Genomic DNA, 19,387 nt, shown 5'->3' with positions numbered 1-19,387 from the left:
TGCAGTGATGACCCTGAGGTTTCAAAGTCAAAATGTGGGATTTTAAAAATTAAAATTTTGGCATTTTTAAAAAGATGTCCCTTCTTTTTATCAGTGTTATTTGTTATACATTGTTATGCTATTTATTATAAATTCAAATACTTCTATTGGTTTTTTTTGTTTGTTTTTTCTTCTAGTACCAGGAGTCGAACTCAAAACCCTCCCTTGACAGGTAGGCACTGTGCTGCTGAGCTAAATTCCCAGGCCCCCAAATACTTATATTGTAATTAAATTATTTTCCCATTTGTGATTCGTAGCCATGAAGACCATGCTTAGAGGTGATATCGTAGATTCTAGGTTTCTGGGAGTTTCTGGAGATAACCCAGGGCTCCAAGAGTGGAACTGAGTACCACAGATGCAGCCATAGTCAGATGTCCATGTGTAGCTGGAAAGGGAAATCTCTGTTTCTCCTAAGTCCACTTAACAGGAATTATAGCGCCTCAGTACACCAAATTCCTTTCTCAAGAATCACCATCCTTAGCAGGGCACTGTCCTGATACAATTGTAATGGTGCCATCATCAAATACTCTATGTTCTGCTGCCCTTTATCTTCTGAGAGCAAATAAATCCAGGGCACAGATGGAAATTTCCTGTCCTTGAGATCCGTTCTAGTAAATCATTTCCTAGACCTTGTCTCCAACTTTGGCCGCCTTAATTTTCAGGACCTCCGAAATACTTGACTGTAACAGTGGGACGAGCTTGACAATGAGGTTTGAACAGAACCAGAACACAGTGGCAAATACTGGAGCAAAATGTAATGTTTGCAGTAGTGAGCTCATTGGGTACAGTTTTCTGGAAAGGGAAATAAGTAGTTTAGAGAGTTTGCTTTCTCTTTCAGGGTCACCATCCAACCAAGATGACAATTCCTTCAGGTCTGTGTTGTTTATAGCATTTGGGGATGCTTCTGAGGTTTAATTGTATCCAGAAATCACTGAAACTGCACAAATCCTTTGTTCAGTTACAACCTGCGGACAGAAAAAGAGACAGCAAGCTTTTTTTTTTTTTTTGGTTTTTCTCTGGTACCGGGAACCGAACTCACGACCTTGTGCTTGCCAGGCAGGCGCTTTTGCCGCTGAGCTAAATCCCCAGCCCCCGAGACAGCAAGCTTTTAAACGCAGACATTTTACATGTCCTTGAAGCTTATTGTCCCCATCTACCTATCACTCCATCTACCTATCACTCTGCTTGAAATGAAAAGGCATGGAATTAAGGACATGTGATGAATCCAGGCAAGAGATCTGTGCCAGTTATTGTAGGGTTGAGGAGGGAGAGAGTTTTTATGCTTAAGAATGTGCTAAGCAAGGAAGGAGTAGTGAGTTGGTTCACAGGAACCTAAGAAAGTCTACACCTTAAGAAAGATTTTAATTCTGTGGGTAGTGCTAGCCCATTGGCAATGAAAAAATTAAAATCCTTAATAGCCAAACTGATTAAAACGTTTAACAAAGGAACAGCAGTTAAGGACAACCCTCTCTCAGGGGAAGAGGTCTTGTCAAAGCTGCAAGTGTAAATAAAATTTTACACTCAACACAAGTGCTGCCTGAAGGATTTACAAGGTGCCAAACGATCCAGGAAAGGACATTCTTCAGACGATCATATTTGCTGCCTAAACCCTTTGCCTGCATCGTCACACCTTCAGAAAAATCCCAGTCTCTTACCTTGACTGCTTGATTCCAGTCCCTCTCCAGGGAACTCCTCTGCTGCCACCTTGGCAGTATACCCCAACCTAAATAAACTCTTGTCTCTTCTACAGTTCTTGTGTATTGGTAAAGTCTTCTTACCATCTGCCTCGGCAGCTCTCTGCAGGCAGAGTGGAGGGAGAGACTCATGAATAGATTGTTGGAAGTGGAAATGGCTCCTTGGAGCTGGGCTACAAAAAAATAAAGAAAGTTCTCTAATGCACCACACAATCTCCTGAGTGGCTGAGATTCCCTGTCCTAGAGTGTCCCTAGCTCCACCATTCCCTGCTACTCATATCAGCAGACATGCATGTTATTGGGAAAGTTATTGGTTTAGTGTAGAATGACCTTGCCCCTTCTTGATTCTACTTACTGTTTTTCCCCTTAGACACTACATCTTCCATGATTATTGTTCTATATATTCTTCTATGCTCATTGTACTTTTTATTGACACATTTGACCCTGATTTGAACATAATCTCATTATATACACAGTCCTTTGCTGACATAATTTGGGGGTAATGTTTTAAATGTTTGTTTTCTTTTTAACCTTTTTAATCTTCAGAGTAATGGAGTTAAAAGAACCTTCTTACACTTCAATCCTTGGGTAATATTTGACCCCAAGTATTTTCTCTCATTCCTTCCATTCTACCCTTAATTTAGAAGACAGATGTAAGGGAAAGTACCTTCAGGCTGTGACTGTGATAGAAGTGACAGTCTGTGATAGAAGCAAAATGAGAGTATTAAACATGGCAATTCAAATTCAGGGCAAGAATTAGTGTTGGATTAGAATTCAAGGGAACTGATCATAAAACCTGCTAACTGTGCAGACGTTTACCAGCATTCCCTGGGTCATTGCGAAGGAAATAACAAAGAGACTTCACAAATGGACCGCAAGGTGGCACTGCGAGGCCACTGGCCTGTGAAAGAGCGCTGGCGAGAGCCGAGGAGAACAACCTAGGAAGGGAAAGGGTTAAGAATAACTTGGGTTTGGATCCAACATGAGGCATATGCTGAGAACTTTGCAGTTACTGCTAGGCTACCAACAAGTGTGCAGGAGGTGGGGGAGGCTCTTTCTACACTTTAAGGAGATTCACAGTTGAAGAATTTGGCAGCGTAGCTTTGATGTCAGGACAGGTGCAGAGAGAGGACCAACAGCCTTACAGGAATGTGGGAAAACTCGGGAGCGCGGTTTGCTCTCAACTGAGCGCCTGCTGCAACCCTCCTCCTTCCCTGTAGGTCTTCTCCATTACAGAAGTGGTTGATCCTGTCTGAGCTCAGTTGAAGGCACTGGGCCAGGGAGAATCTTCAGGGGTACACAGGAGTGATATCAGTGGCCCATCCACCCACCCCTTAGGGAGGAGCCTTACAGCTCCTGTCCTGAAATCGCAGCTTTTAGATGGGGCAGTCTCCTTCTCATGGTGACCTGCCACAAACCCTAAGCTTTTGCGTTCAGTGCTTTGTCTCCTGGGAGCAGGTTAAGTTCTGGGCTCTGCTGGAAAACCTTTCCATGGGTTTGCAGAGTCCCTGCTCCAAATCTTTCCTCTGCAGGTACAACCTGTGCCTTAGGTTTGGATTTTACCTTGTGCTTCTCTTGCCTACAGGCTTCATGGATACTGGAATCACCCAGATACCTGAACCCTAGAGTGTTCTCAAAATATGAACCTATTTAATGTTTTGGTGTTGCCAAGATCCAGGACAGGGGTTAAGGCTACTCCATTACTCAGGAAGCATGTCCAGCACTTCAAGGGAGAAGCCACAGAAGGGTACAGTGTCTTCAGAGAAGAGAAGGAGCATTTCTCCCTGACCCTGGAGTCAGCCAGCACCGGCCACAGCTCCCTGTACCTCTGTGACAGCAGTGAATACACAGCCCAGCACAGCCAGTATCTCTGAAGAAAAAAGACAAGGTGCAGTGTGGAAGGAGACACGCCTGCCTGGGCCCCTGTCTCATTCAGGAGGAAAGCTACCCTTTTCCTACCCTTTTTCTTCCCAGCCTGGGAAGAAAAATGGGATCCTTGCCGGGATCCTTGTGCAGCACGAGCCTCAGTGTGAGCTGAGGTCCATGAACCTGCACACACACGTGTGGGTTTGTGTGAATTCACATAATATAAATGCTATTCCTTTCAATTTGGAATATTCTAATAATTGAATAAAGAAGGGCAGTAGCTTCCAGTATGAAATTTGTATTTTCTTTTCAAGGGGAAAAATGTAGAAAGCACCTGAGTAACTTTAAACTCCTTTAGTAATCAAGGATTCTCCAACTTCAGAACTATTACGTAAAGTCAATTGGCTTTAATTCCATTGGATACTGAACAAGAGTCCTCTATAGACAAAAGCAAAAATCTTTATTAAATGTTTTAAAAATACACAATGAAATAAAACACTCAGCAGAAGTATTAGTAGATGCACTGAACAATAGAGTTGGATCTGAATAGAACTAAACAACAGAATTAGAAAAATAAGACAATGAGCTAAGTCTTTACTAGGAAGCAGTGGGTACAGAACAACGTTTTGAGACTTCTGGAGGTTATCAAAACAGGAGCCAAATTCTTGCACTACATTGGCTTGGGTTACCATCCAATAGTTTTCCATGTGAAATATTACAGAACAGTATAAGACAGTCACTTTATTTTCCTCCACACATCTACCTCCATAGCACCTACAGGCAGAAGCCCACACCTGGCTGCAAGGTTTCTTAACATGGGACCCAGTAAATCTAAGACCTTGACGTCTCTAGGTGGACATCTCAGAAAGAACAAATACCATGTGTCTGTGCTGTGTCCCAGGGCACCTTTGTGAGATCACCAGAAAGGAGGTACTGGCTTCCCAGGACACTGCAGGTGGAGAGGGGACAGGCTGATTGCTTCACAAAAAAATTAGTTTATGTACTAATTCACCCAAATCTATTCAAAGTATTTACCTCTTGTGGTTATTTTGACATTGAGATAGAACCAGAAGTCGAATGGTGCCAGACCAGTGAATAAAGTGGCTGAGGACACACTGTAATAGTAGTTTAAGGATGATTTTGACAGTCTTTGGGGCTTTACAGTTATGTTTTCATTGTTTGCTTTTTGCCTGTGTTTTTCATTCAGCCATCAGTCTCCAGCTGTTTCTCGGCAAACTTGCTGGCTTAGTTTATTCTGATTCCGAATTTGGATGTTGTATTATTTCTGTCACTGAACACTTGTCACATTCGTTGTATTTTATTTTGATGGATGTGCTCATGCTCGCTTATTTTTGGTGTGGTGAATTTTAAGCTGGGTTGTGTGGAGCATAAGCATTATTTGTAAATGACTCCCATTTTCTGCAATTGATTTATTTACTTTGAAGAAATGCTGTAAGGTATAAATAAAAGCAAAATGCTCAAACTAACTTATGGACAAGAGAAAGGGAAAGAGCCAGAGAGAAAGGGGTCAAAGATCCTGACCCCAGCCCTAGTCTCACACCCCCTTAGTCCAGGCCGTTTAACTAGGCCCCTGCTCCTGTTTCCATCACCTTTCAATCCCACCAGCAAACTGTGATACCATCACCTTCCCAAAGCTCCATCTCGGAACACATGAGACTTTTGGAGGAGATTTTTCATCTAAACCGTAGCAGGATGTGTGGTGATTCTTTACTGGACCCCTTTAATATTCTATGCCACCAAGTCATGTTGCTTATTTTCATATTTCCTATGCCTAACTGGTTAATAATATCCCTTAGTTATTACAGGCTGGTCAGGCCCTCAATCTCCCAAATGAGTGGGTGGTGAAGGCTTAAATAAATGAGACAAGTGATATGATCTCAGGGTTCTTGGAGGTTCTGAACCCTTTATAGAATTCAAAATTCTCTAGGGGCTAAGACAAAGAGCTTCTTGGCTGCCTGTATTTATTTGGTTATCAAACAAAGGAGGGGGATACTGAAGAAAATGCGGGAATCTGAGAGGAATCCAGCAGGACCCTGGGAGAATTTTCTCAAGTAGTAAATTATGTCAATTAGGAGAACTACTTTATCTTTAGGTTGATGTTTATTGTAGCAGTGTGGAGCCTGCAGCTGCCGTCTCCTTTTAGTTAATTGGGGTTGGGGCCAAACATCCTTAGCTCTCACCTTATCTTGTCCTTTGAAGCATCACAGCTTCACAGGCCAATACAAGCCTCAGCAGTGACCAGTGACTCACAGAGAGGTTCACTTACTATGAGTCTGCTGCCCATCTCCAGGCAAGGAGCCTAGGCCTTGGACAGACTCACAAAGTAAACATGGAAAGCCAATTGGTTAATATTAAATCCTGCTCAGATCTGCTTCATAGTGATCTCCATCATATACCTTAGTGTTCTGACACCTCTCTTAGTAATTCTAGTGGCAGATTATTAGAATTACTACTACTGCTAGTTGCAAATTATTACAAACTTTGTTACCTTTAGGGTGCAATGTTGGAATTTTTGTTATTATTTCAAGGTTAAATATTCTCTCTGAGTCTCATTTTCCCCTTGCTAGGCCTTTTAGTCAGAATCCTGGCAATATCAAAGAGGGAGAATGAGATGAGTGCTGGGCTTACATGCATCTGGCTTGGAAAGAATCAGAGCCAGCACTGTTGGATAGTTCTTATTCACATTGGCCCCCAATAAAGAGCAAAGGGTTGGAGACCCCGGGCATTTGGTGACATGGCTGTGGGAAAAGGCTATCTACAACATGCTGTGTCATCCAGCAGGGAAAGACAGCCAAATGTATTCTAACAAGAAATGAGCCAGAGGGCTGGGGATTTAGCTCAGTGGCACAGTACCTGCCTGGCAAGCACAAGGTCATGAGTTCGATTCCTGGCACTGGAAAAAAAAAAAAAAAAGAAATGAGCCAGGGTGCTAGACTTTGCCCACTGGGTCATTTGCTTGCCCTACCTCCTACTCTCTTGATCTTGTCTCCTACAAGTAAAACAGACTCCAGAAAACTAGTTAGTTCATATCACCCATTGGAATCAACCTCCAAAACCAGAATCGACCTGGAGGGAAAAACATAATCTGTGAAGAATGCTACACATACAATATTCTTATAGTTTAATCCTAAACTAGCTATTTCTGTGCTGTGAGCTGATAAGTTGCAGAACTGTTTGAGGTGAATCTTTGCCCCTAATAATTTGTGGACAACCCTGGTTCTCTTTGTGTCTCATGAGATGGACTAAATCACTGGACAGTCAGGATCGGGGTTGGACATGCTGCCTGGGAAATGAAAATATAAACAGAAACCATGGTTTAAACCCAGCGGCAAAGAGATGACATGAAGATGCCCAGGCAGAGCTGGGGTAGGAGCATTTAAGCACTGGTTGCTATACTCAGCTGATGGGCAGGTGCATGAGTTCCAGCATGGAGATCTGCAAGCAATAGGTGCAGAGGAAGGAAAGAGGGAGGGGGTCATCCTGGGTGCACTGGAAGAAGCTTCCAGGGTTATGAAAATCAGGAAGTGACATCATAGGGTAACAACCCAATCAGGAAAAGTGAGTTTGGTCAGAAACTGAGCCCGATACCCAAGAGCACCAACCCTGAGCACAGAGGTGCAGTGCTGCCTGCCACACCTTTGCCAGAAGCCCCAGGCTCCTTACCTGGGTTGTGCTTTTTCTCCCAGTAACAGGTAAGTCCTACAGACAAGGAGGATATCCTCATTCTGGAATTGCCACTTCCTGAATCCTCCACTTTCCCCTGGAGGTGCTCCTGAGCCTCCCTCTTTTGCTCATTCTCCATTTTTTTCCCACAAGTCCAGCGAAGGTTGGAGTCATCCAGACCCCAGGACATGTGATCAAAACAAGGGGACAGCAAGTGACACTGAGATGTTTCTCTACATCTGGGAATCTCAAGGTGTCTTGGTACCGACAGGCCCTGGGTCAAGGGCCCCAGGGACTCTTCGGGTATTTGTAGAATGTACAGAGAGAAAAAGGCAATATGTCTGACCAGTTCTCAGCTCAGTTCTGCAACTCTCTCTCTGAGCTCAGTGTGAGGGTTTTGGAGCCAGAGACTTGGCTGTGTATCTCTGCGGCAGCAGTACACACAGCTCTGCATAGTCCCCAGAGTTCTGGGCACAAACTTCTGCCTTGGCCCTGATAGGGATGGCATGTGGCCTTCTGTTCAGTCTTTGGTTCTTCAAGGGATGTTTTCAGCTCTTTCAAACACACTTCGATGTCCTTCCAGCTCAGAGTGCTCCCAGCCAACCAAGAAACACAAGTTCATATGTGTGTACCAAATGCTTCCACTTCTCTACCAGCATTTTCTTGTGGATCGTCAAGTCTTGCTTAACTTCATTAAGAGCAAGTCCTTCATGTGTTAGACTCTTTGCACACATCGAATGTTTTAATGCATTGCAATAACCATGCCAATCAAATCCTCTTAATCCCCATTTATAGGTGAAAAAATCAGGGCTAATAAGTCATTTCCCCAATGGCTTGTGGCTTATAAGAATAAGAATTGGAAGACAGATTTCTTTGTGTTGATAAATCTGTCTATCTTCAATCATCACCCTCTGCTCTTTACCAGTGAGAAGTCCCCCAGTCCTGGTCTCCAGTGTCTGGTTTGGCAGCAGTTGAAACTTCAGATGCCACCATGGGTCATTACCATGGCTCTTTCTGGAAAAGTCTGAGGAACAAGACTTGTGAAAATCATTTCACACTGACTTCATGGTTTCTCCCATTGTGCATTTAAATTTTTATCTTCTATGTGTGATTTGATGTGCAAGAGTTTAATTTAGTGTAACTGAAATTATGTTTTACTTAGTGCTTCTGTAACAGAAAGTTTTAAAATTTAAAAATCAGTTAATAGTCAGATACCACATTAGGACAAAATAAGGTCGTGCAGCCCACAACATAGCTCATCTGTTAGACTCACTCAGCCTTAACTGACTACACCAGAGATAACCTGACCCAGCTCAGTTGGACCGCACCCAGCTGCACAGCCTGTACTTTCCAGCTCCCTAACATATCACTTGCTAGTTTCAAGGACTTTCTGCTCAGCAACGAAGAATAACTGATGTATCCAATAAAATTCCACCATGCTTTTAAGTTTTTGTATCTCCCACTTGCAAACCTATATAAACTCAGCCCAAAGCCAGCTCTGAGCAGATGCTTTGGGAGCGAGCCCCTATCAGCCCACCTGTGTAATAAAGTTGGTTGCCTTCCTACTTCTTGGTGCAGAGCATTTTTCCATTCAGTTCGGTACCAGTTCTACAGCACTTCTATTAAATAAGATCATCCCTCAAGGAAGTGCCTAAACATATTTTTCTTAGTTTATTCTAATACTACTTAAATTTCACTTTTCACAATTAAGAACATATCTGTCTAAAATATATTTTCATTTAAGAAATAAACACATGAAAAAAGGAAGGAGAAATATGTGTTCAACATAGATGAAATAGTTTTTTAAAAAACAAGTCCCTGAAATAGAAAACCTTGAGAGGCTGATTGAGAGATAGATGAAGAGAAAATAATAAGATATTGTACAGGGCATTGTCCACAAAAAGACCATACGGTTGATGGGTATGATTGTAAGTTGAGGGTAGTATACATCAGTCACCTTTCCACTGCTGGAACAAAATATCTGACACACACACAACTTAAAGGAGGAAATGTTTAGTTTTCCTCATGGTTTCAGAGGTATCAGTCCATGGTGGGCTGGTTCCATTGCTGTAGGCCTGAAGTGGGGCAGGACACCCTCTGGGAAGGGCGTGGCAGAGAAGTCTTCTTACCTCCTGGCAACAGGAAGCAGAGAAAGAGAAAGGGCACCAGAACAGACATACCCTTCAAAGATGAGCCCAAGGACCTACTTCCTTCAACTAAGCCATACCTTCTAATAACACCTTCACCTATGAACTCATCAAAGACCAACATTGAGAATTTTTATTCACTTATCTTCTCGATTTATCTTCCAGGTAAATCCTAGGAAGAGATAAGATGTATCTATCATGGGTGTGTAACTGGATCCTAAGCCTTTATAAAGGATTAGGTTTCATATCTTCCCATTACTTTCCTGGGATTGTCTCATCCTTTAATCTCATTTCCTTTTAGTGCCCCTGGATAATGCAGTCACCCAGACATGGGACAGCTAAGCGCTGGCACTAATTATCAATATCAGAAGAAAAGTGATGAAAAAGAAAATAGATGTCTTCTCTAACATGTGATGGAGATTTTCCCAAGGCACAAATATGCCTTGGATGACTGAAGCCTGAGACCCTGCACACCATCATCAATGCCCACTTTCTGGTATAGATGCAATGTAAGAAATGTAGGGCTGTCTACGGCCATACCACCCTGAACGCGCCCGATCTCGTCTGATCTCGGAAGCTAAGCAGGGTCGGGCCTGGTTAGTACTTGGATGGGAGAAATGTAGGGCTGCAACTCATCGGAGCCCTGCACCCCACTCCCTGACCTTGGTGCAGGCTACTGAGCAGAGCTCTTTGCTTGCTTCTTTTCTTTAGCCAGATAGGAAAGGCTGATGGTGACAGTGAAGGCTCCATTTATACAGTGAGGCCATGATTTAGGCCTGAAGTATTTGAGTGAAAATAATCAAATATACAATCACTTACGAAGACTCACAGGTAGATCATAGCCCTAGTTTTACCTGAATGATTCACATCCATGCTTTAAAGTCTAATGCAGTTTTATCTCCTTAGGCAGTGAGGACCAAAAATAGAGTGCTTATTTCAAAGAATTGAACCTTAAAAGACTGAAGCTAAAATATCTTCCCTGAGGACAACATCTTTTCCCACACACTTTCTAAAGCTGCCCTTAGGAAAGCTGAGGCCTGTTGATGAACACTGGAATAGCATTGCAGTTGACAAAGTAATGCTACATTGACTTGAATTAGAAACGAAAATAAGCCTGGAAAGCGCAAGAGTGGGACTTAAACCTTATTGAGTTTGGAAATACAGATACTAAAGGGTGCTCATTTACCTTCCTTTACAAGTAAATCATTCATAGCCTGATTTGGAATAAGAAGGCAGGTCCTTATGGTATCAGGCTTTCAGAGGTAGACACCATCTTAGCTCATGAGCAGCACAAGATGACATCTACATGAAAAGTATTAAAGTCTTTGTTCACCTTCCCACCACCCAGGGATCCAAAATGGGCGCCAGTAGCTTGAGCTGTTTTATACAGCACAATTTAACCTCAGTGGATTGAAGAAAATAGGTCTTTTTAAGGTGCATGATGGCCAGTCTTTCATTTAGACATTACAAATTCTGCCACCTGATCAAAGTCTGACTTTCAAGCTCTCATGTGGTTAAAAAAGGCTTTTAATTTCAAAACTCAATGATACAGAAATAAAATGGTAAAGAACCCTCCATTCCCCCATATAAGCCCCTTTTACCAGTAAACATTTAACACTCTTGTGTGTGTTTTTTCCCCCCCTGTTCCCTACATTCATGGAAACTTGTCTATACCAATACACCTACAGAAATGGTTACCTCTGTAACTTAACTGCCACATGAGTACCTTTTTTCTTAATCTGTCTTTGTCTTTATTTTTCCAGATTGATGTAGCTCTCTCTTGCTCCTATTAGCTGCTTCATGTTGTGTAATGGGGTCAGCAGATGCATGCTTACCTTGCCATCGTGGCCTCACATATTTCCTGAATCATTCCTAAGTTCTGCTAGGTCTTTCCTCAAGTGACAGACTCTGAGCATCTTTGCAGCTCTGAATTCTCCTGACTTCAGGGCTTAGTTGAGTAGTTAGTTCACTTTCTTTGTCACTTACGAGTCCTAGCAGATCTGAGAATCCCAACCATACTCCTTACATGACATGACAGGGAGGGAGCAAAGGATAGAGATTTATTAAGCCTGCCAGAGACTACAACAGTATCTCAGTAAAGCCCTATAGAACATTGTGAGGGGAGTTACCCTTGTCTTACAGATGGAGAGGTAAAAGATCCAAAAAGTTAATGGCTGCATTCACTGAAAAAAAGGTTTAAGAGCATCTGTTTGTTTTAGGAGTGCCCTTAAAACACAGGAGGAATCATGACAAGGAGTTAAGGACTCAAAGAAATATGAATACTAGTTAATTAAGGATGTTTTTCTTTTGCTATTTCTTGAATTAAGGGAAGATGCCAAAGAATGGGGCCAGAAACAAGGGATCTCGGTGGAGATTTCCAACGTGAAGTTCTGTTGGAACAGCCAGGTGGCAATGCCAGCCGACAGTGTGAACAGACCGAGAAGTGAGAAGACCATGAAGAGTTGTAGGGTGGCATCCGGGCAGCAGTACCCTGGAGTGCTGTGTGTGGACAAAGAAAGGGACCACCCAGAATCAGTGAGTATTTGACTCCACTACTCAGGTACCACTTTGCTTAAATTCTGTGCCTTGCTGTTTTTACATGTTAACATTTCTGATTATGGCTGACAGTATTGTTTTCTGTCTTACTGGTGCACAGTAGAATTACACATCTTAGATTAAGCATGGCCTTTTACGCTTAATTTATCAGGTAATCTGGAGGCTCAGTGACCTCATCGTGAGATTTGTAATTCCTGGACAAAGGAGGCCACACCTGTTCTGCTCCTGTGCACAAGGACCCTGATCTGGGGGAGCTCCCTCCTGCTGAGACCTGGCTGTGGACCATCAGGTTTCTCTGCTGGGTGGCCTTCTGTGTCCCAGGGGAGCTGAGTCCTCAGAACACAAAACCATTTCATCACATGCATTCTATCTCCAACTTCTGTCTCCACAAATCACACCCAAGTGAAGTCTCCCAGTCCTCCAGGTGCAGGCTCATAAAGAAGGGACAGAATGTAGTTTTAAGGTATGATCCAATTTCTGGACACGGTTGCCTTTACTGGTACTGACAGATCCTGGGGCGAAGCCTGGAATTCCTGATATCTTTCCAGAATGAATTGCCATCAGATGCATCAGGGATGCCCCATGAGCATGCGTGGTTTTCTGCTGAGAGGCTTGAGGGCAACTTTTCTATTCCGAAAATCCAGCCACAGAGCAGGAGGACTTGACCGAATCTCTATTCCAACAGCTTAGTCACAGTGGGGCACATCCACTACCTTCCTCTTCAGAAAACTTGTGTGTTCAATTCTGCCTGTAACGGCAAGCAGAAACACCAAAACAATACCCAAGACTTGGAGGCAGATTTATTTATTTCAATGGGTACTGATCAGGATCATTCCCAGAATATCAGGCCCTGATGGCTTGTGGTCTAGGGATTTTATATGATGCACAAGTAGGAGGTACAAAGGCAAGACAGAAGAGCCCGGCAATTTTTCTGATTAGCTAGCAGGGTGAGATCACTGGTTGTAAGGGTAGATTAAAGATCATCAGTTTATGAAGCTTGGTACAATGGTACAATTGGGCATCCTGTATGGTCGGTTACACTCTTGTGGTTACAGGGGTCAAGAAAGTAATTGCAAAACCATGAAGCAGTTACAGAGCTGGGAAGCTTCAAAAGAACAAAGTTCTAAAAAGAACAGTTTCTCTTGTACAGTTTTTCCCTTTTGTGCCCACCGTTTAAGGGGCCTAGAACGAAGAGTCACTGGATCTTCCTTCACTAATGAGAATGAATGCATTCAGAGCTTCAGAGTTCTGACCGCAGGAGGTTAGGAAATTAGCTGCTGACAGATAACACTGGCCAAGTAGCTCAACAGTAATTGGAGACCCCAAAGAGAAATTGTTAACCTTTACATTTCTTTGAATGATAATTGGCTGTCTAGCAAAATAATTCCAACATAGTATAGGGTTTATAATAAATATAAGGTTTTAATCTAGAAGAAAAATAATTATATAAAGATGGGAAAATGATGAGTGAACAACTATGAGAGCATTGTAAGTTTTTCATAAACTGTGTGAAATTACGTGAAGGTAAACTGTGCTAAAATACAAATGTATACTCTACAGCAACCACTAAAAAACAAAGCAGACATATAGCTGATAGGAGAAATGAATGAATGCATTTATGAAAGTTCTCAATTAATCCAGAAAATTGCCTCGAAAAAAGGAGCAAAGAAGAGATGAGACCAACAGAAAAGAAATGCAAGATGAAAGGGAGAGGGCTGGGGATTTAGCTCAGCGGCAAAGCGTCTGCCTGGCAAGCGCAAGGTCATGAGTTCGGTTCCCGGTACCGGAGAAAAACCGAAAAAAAAAAAAAAGATGAAAGGGAGGAATGTAACAAGATCAATGACTGCATCAAATCCAAATTATCTACACAGGGGGTGGGGATTTAGCTCAGGGGCACAGCGCCTGCCTGGCAAGCACGAGGTCGTCGGTTCAATTCCCGGTACCGGGAAAAAAAAACAAAAAACAAAAAACAAAAAACATACCCAAATTATCTACACAGTCTAAATCTGTCCATTAAAAACATACATTGTAATACTAAATAAAAATAACAACATGTGTCCTGTGGGCCTGTGTGCACACCTTTAAAATGTTCTGCAAAAGATAGCCATAAGAATATACACGATAAATAGGCATATTATATTCATAATAGAATTCCTACAAATCCATCATGAAGAAGACAGTTCAATCTAGGAAAAGGAAGAAAAGGGTTGAACAAGCACTTCAAAAAATAGAAGATATATAAGAAGGAATTTTCATCTTCTTAGAGTTGTTGGACCATTTCCCCAGCTGCCCAGAAGGGCTACAGGTTGATAGAATTCTCTGCCAGCCCCTCTGGGTGTTACCTTAGCGTTTTGCCCAGCTCCCACCCTATTCAGAGGGCAGATAACACTGGTGGGAAGCTTTATCCCCTCCTACAATACTAACTGATGAGATTTATTATTTATTTTCCCGTTTTCAGCAAAAAAAATAAGAAGTTTGCTTTATGTTTCTTTCTGTATCACCGGCAAAAGAGCCCAGCCTCCAAGGACAGCATCAGTACTGCCAAGTCCTGGTGACTACGCGGCTGGCCACGTGAGGGCGCTGTGGACCTTCTGAGCGGAATTCAGGGCTTCCCGGAGAGGGCGCGGTCAGGACCGAGTCCTTGCGTGGTGCTTGCTTGGTGACTGGACGCACCAGAGGCTGAGGTTAATCAGGACCCTCGCCCCGCCGCCGATATGCACGTGTGTTTGTCACCACCAGGAAACGTGCTTGCAGCCTTCAATAACCACAACCTCTCCGGGAGTCTCTGTTTGAGGGGAGTGTGAAGGAGTCTCAGCGGGGCAGCCTGGACCACCCCAGCCAGGCAGAGAGCATGGCGCACAGCCTCAGAGCAGAGCGAGAGAAGCTGGAGTGTGGGGGTCTGCCCCACACTCTGCCCTGCGGTGCACTGCACAGCCAGCGCCCCCTGCTGACCGGAAGAGCAGCCGAACTGGAGAAGGCCTGGGTCCTTGATCATGTCCTGGGGTGCAGGAGTCCTACTGGAGGGGACAGGGACGCTGACGTCATAACAGTGACGTCGCTGATGTTGCAGGCAAATGCCGCAAACTGAGAAAAGCAGGGAGCAGAACATAGCAGCTGTTCTCTGGCCCAGGAGACCAGCACGTTGTGTAGGGAGATGCCCTGTCCTGTCCTTCCGGACTCGGCTTGGGGAGCCAGGTGCCTCTGCTGTCTGACTCTTTGTCTCTTGGGTGCAGGTGAGTCCGAGCACAGGTGGGATGGCTCCTGGAGCCTCAGCTCTTCATCGTTGCTGGAATATCACGTTCTCAGTGCTTAGGGCTCACGTCTGTCCTCTTTTTCCCCAGGTTTGCTGGAAGGCGAAGTCACCCAGTCCCCAAGGCACCTAATCAAAGCAAAGGGAGGAAAGTCCACTCTGAAATGCTATCCCGTCTCTGGACACGTCAGTGTGTCCTGGTATCAGCAAGCCCCTGGTCAGGGCCCCCAGTTCCTCATTGAGTATTATGAAACGTCGCAGAGAGCTAAAGGAAACATGCCTGGCCGATTCTCAGCTCAGCAGTTCAGTGACTACCACTCAGAGCTGAACATGAGCGCCTTGGAGCTGGGGGACACGGCTGTGTATCTCTGTGCCGGCAGCTAGACACAGCCTTGCAGAACCACTGGCTTTCTGTACCGCAACCTTCTGGCCCCAGCTGACCATGGAATAGGGAGCGGGTGGGGGCGGTCCCCTTGTGGATGCTTGCAGTGCTTTGTTAACCTTCTCTCTGCCCTGCTATGTTCAGCCACAGGGCTCATGGCTGTTCAGGTTCCAGGCCTGCAGGATGCCCTCCAACCTCTGCCTGGACAGTCCAATTCCTAGCAAGTGTCAGGGGGCCTACTCCGTGCCGATGTGCAGGTGTGTGCAGTGTGTGACTGACAAATACAGTGAATGCCTAAAGTGAAACAGTAAAAGACACATTGCCACTAGCCACACCCACCCCATGCTCCCTCTTGATCCAAACACACTTTTATGAAGCTGCGGTGGTTTTCTTTTGTATCTCTAGCGTGCTACCATGGTTGCCTGTATGTCCAGAATTGATTCAGATGTTTACCTTTCGTGGTTATTGTCACTTTGGGCGTGAATCAGAAGTTGTACAGTCCTAGATCTGATGTGTAAGGTGGGTGAGGACACACTGTATTAATGTTTTCATGATGATACCAGGCAGTAGCATTCAAGGAATGCTGACTACACTCTGTACAGATACTCTGTTTCGGAAAAGGTCAGGAACCATGGCATAAGTGTAAGGAGGGATAGTTTAAGGAAGATTGATGGTCAGGTGTCTTTTACTCTGATAATTTCTTTTTACACTGAAACACTCACTGTATATATTCTTACACCTCGTCTATTATGTGTTTTCACACAAAACACTAGGGCTTCCACTTTATAGATGAAGATCTCAAGATATCACTTTATAGACTGGAAAATGTCGCTCATAGGCTTTCCCAGTGTTTCATATGCACAAGCATCTGAACCACGATTGAAGCCACATCTTCATGCCTCCAAAATCAAAGTTCATCTAAAATCCCATAGTGGTCCCTGATCTTGGTCAATAATATGCTGCAGAACACCAGCCTTCCATTTCAGGGCCACTGGAACAGCAGGAGGAGGTCACATTATAGGATGTGGTTACTATGGCTAATTTACTGTCAACTTCCAGTACACATAATATTAAGTCGGAGCATGTTTGTCCTGTCATAGCTCCTCAGAGGGGAGTATGTTTTCACTAACAGAAAATTTGGGACTGAATCATTCATTGAAAATTAAATGAAAAGGAAATAGTGTTGGTAGATGAGATATTGCTGGGAAATGCTTATCTCCCCAAAGAAGTTAAACCTTTCTAGATACCAAGTGGCTCAGGTTCCCAAGTGTGTCGCCCCAGACTGATATCCAGTAATTCCATGTAGGCAAAAAAAAAAGTACTTGAGGTGACTTTTTAGCAGAGAAATGATAGAAGGCATGAGGACTGCCATGAGGAGTCTCTTAGACTAGAGAAAAATGAGGAAAAATGAGAACAGCATACAACTAAGTATTTACATCATAATGAGATGCTTAGAGGAACAGATTTCCATACTAAAATCAGGGAAGGGGCATATGCACTTGTAATTAAAAACAGGCAGTACATTATTTTCCACTTTGGGCTGTTAAGCTGTGTGTTTATGGTATGTATACCATGAAATCCTACATGCACACGTGCATACAAGAGCAAACACACATTTATAAGTGAAAATTGCCTTGTAGGGAGGGGGCGGGGCAGGTTAACTGTACAACACATACGTTTATCAGGGAGGGTGACATCACTGAGTCACAGAAAACCCAAGCTCTGCTTCCCCGAAACAGGCTGGAAGACTCAAGATCACTCCTGGCTGCGAAATGGGCAGCAGGCTCTTCTCCTGTGTGACCTTCAGTCTCCTGTGGGCAGGTGAGTGCGGGTCATAGGTGAGCTTCCTTCCTTAAATTCCCCAAACCTCAATACAAGCCTTGCTGTCTAGAGGACATCACCAGGCTCTTTCTCTATCGCAGGACACATAGAGGCTGGAATCACCCAGAGCCCAAGATACAAGGTCATAAAGACGAAAGAAAAGGTGACTTTGAAATGCCACCAGACCGACAACCATGACTACATGTACTGGTATCGACAGGACCCAGGGCACGGACTGAGACTGATCTATTACTCATACGGTGTTAAGAACCTTGAGAGAGGAGATGTCTCCGATGGATACAACGTCTCCAGAGAAAACACAGAAGACTTTCCCCTCACTCTGGACTCAGTCACCCTGTCCCAGGCATCTATGTATTTTTGTGCCAGCAGTTTTTCCACAGCGCGGCAGTGCTGCTTCCTCTCTGTACATGAAGTGCAGTTAGGAGGCTGTGGTTGTCAGTGCCCACAAACCCCGGCTCCACCGTGAGACGTCCCAGCCTCTGTAGGAGGCACAGAGTCCTTGCCAGCCTGGGACCTCCCAGTCTAGCTCTATGTCCTGAGGTCCTCGCCATGCTGGTCTGAGCCTGGCTGGAGGTCACCTCAGCACCCTTAGTTCACTGGTTCGCTCTTCTGTATCTCTTTCTGATGGCAGAAATGCATCTTTAGTTGAGATACAATAACTCCCTTGGTAATCTCCAAACCAGCATCTTTTGCTCACCCCTGAGCATTTCATTGACTTCTACTACCACCCAACTCTGTTATTAACAGTCTGTTCCCAGCAGCCTTTGCTGTCTGGGGTCCTGGTCCTATGAGGTCCTGTGTCACTGCATGTCACTCATCTCTCCATCACCAGCTTGTACCAAATTTCTCAGCTGTCTCTCCTCCAGCCACATTTCTCCACAGTCCATTCTGTCCTCCTCTGTCATTTTCCACCCGGGGTACATTTTTTCCCCAAACCATTTCTTCTGGGCAGAACATATGTCCCTTCCTCTTCTTCCAGGATCTCAACTTCATTCCTCTCATGAAAACATATTTCAGATACACTTCATTATGAAAAACAAATTTAAATCTGCTACAGTGGATTGAGAAAAATATTTTTAGCTTTCCTTTGAGGGAGGATATTTTTAAGAGAGTCACAAAAGAAAATAGAACACATGAGGAATATTACCATTTCAGTTGTATTAAAGTCTTTACATCAAAACTCAATGCAAAAGGTAAAAAATTAAGTGACAGACCAAGAAGAAGCATGAGGAATGGCCCTGAGTGGTGAAGATCAGTGTGACAGAGCACATTAATGCTCATCGCACACAGGTGGCTCCTTTATGATTCCCAGCCTATTTCCAACTGGAAGATTTAGAGTCCGTCTCCAGGTCCAGATGGATAAAAATGATGTACGTCAGTGCCCACTCTGGCCCTTAAAAATATCCTACGGCACTCTGTTGGGAGTCCCCATGTGTACCCCCACATTTGGAGATTTGGTAGTGGTATTCACGTGATATAATAGAGAACTTTACTCATGGTTAAAATTCATGACAGTGACATAGTCAGTATTCAGCAGATCATAGTGCCAAAGCACACAGATAGGATCTAGGGGAATCCGCCTTCAACTTCCTTATGCTTCTTTCCTTCCGGGAGTTGTTAACAGAACTCTCTCCCCCAGACATTAAAATATGTTCTGTGTTTTTGCCAGTGGAGCCCGCGAAAATTCAGAGCCCTAGAGGTTTTGCTGAAGACTGGCACATGGTGCTCACCATGATATTGGTTGCACTAACAGTCTAGGCACCATGATCCACCTTATTTACCTAGGTCAATTTTTATTTCAGTGCAGGGCACCGTTCAACAGCCAAACTTCCAGATGCCAGGCAAAGCTCGACCTTGTGAGTAGGACTTTCTAAGCACAGCAATTCAGCCTACTATGTCAACTGTTTTCTGCACAGACATCCTTCAA

At 44.0% G+C, this 19,387-nt stretch overlaps 2 gene segments (V, D, J or C); both read left to right on the top strand.

The window, feature by feature from the left end:
* Positions 1 to 15,108: 15,108 nt before the first annotated feature.
* On the top strand, positions 15,109 to 15,620 carry LOC102029872. The segment is given in 2 exon segments: positions 15,109 to 15,219; positions 15,328 to 15,620. Coding segments are annotated over 2 exon segments (372 nt in total).
* Positions 15,621 to 17,332: 1,712 nt separating this feature from the next.
* On the top strand, positions 17,333 to 17,836 carry LOC102029525 (the record flags this gene model as incomplete). The annotated part of the segment is given in 2 exon segments: positions 17,333 to 17,439; positions 17,541 to 17,836. Coding segments are annotated over 2 exon segments (345 nt in total), but the record flags the coding sequence as incomplete, so codon positions are not given.
* Positions 17,837 to 19,387: the final 1,551 nt, after the last annotated feature.

Source organism: Chinchilla lanigera, unplaced genomic scaffold (genome assembly GCF_000276665.1).
Source record: "Chinchilla lanigera isolate Chin_1 unplaced genomic scaffold, ChiLan1.0 scaffold00093, whole genome shotgun sequence".
Lineage (NCBI taxonomy): Eukaryota > Metazoa > Chordata > Mammalia > Rodentia > Chinchillidae > Chinchilla > Chinchilla lanigera.
This window is presented reverse-complemented; position numbering and strand designations above follow the sequence as displayed.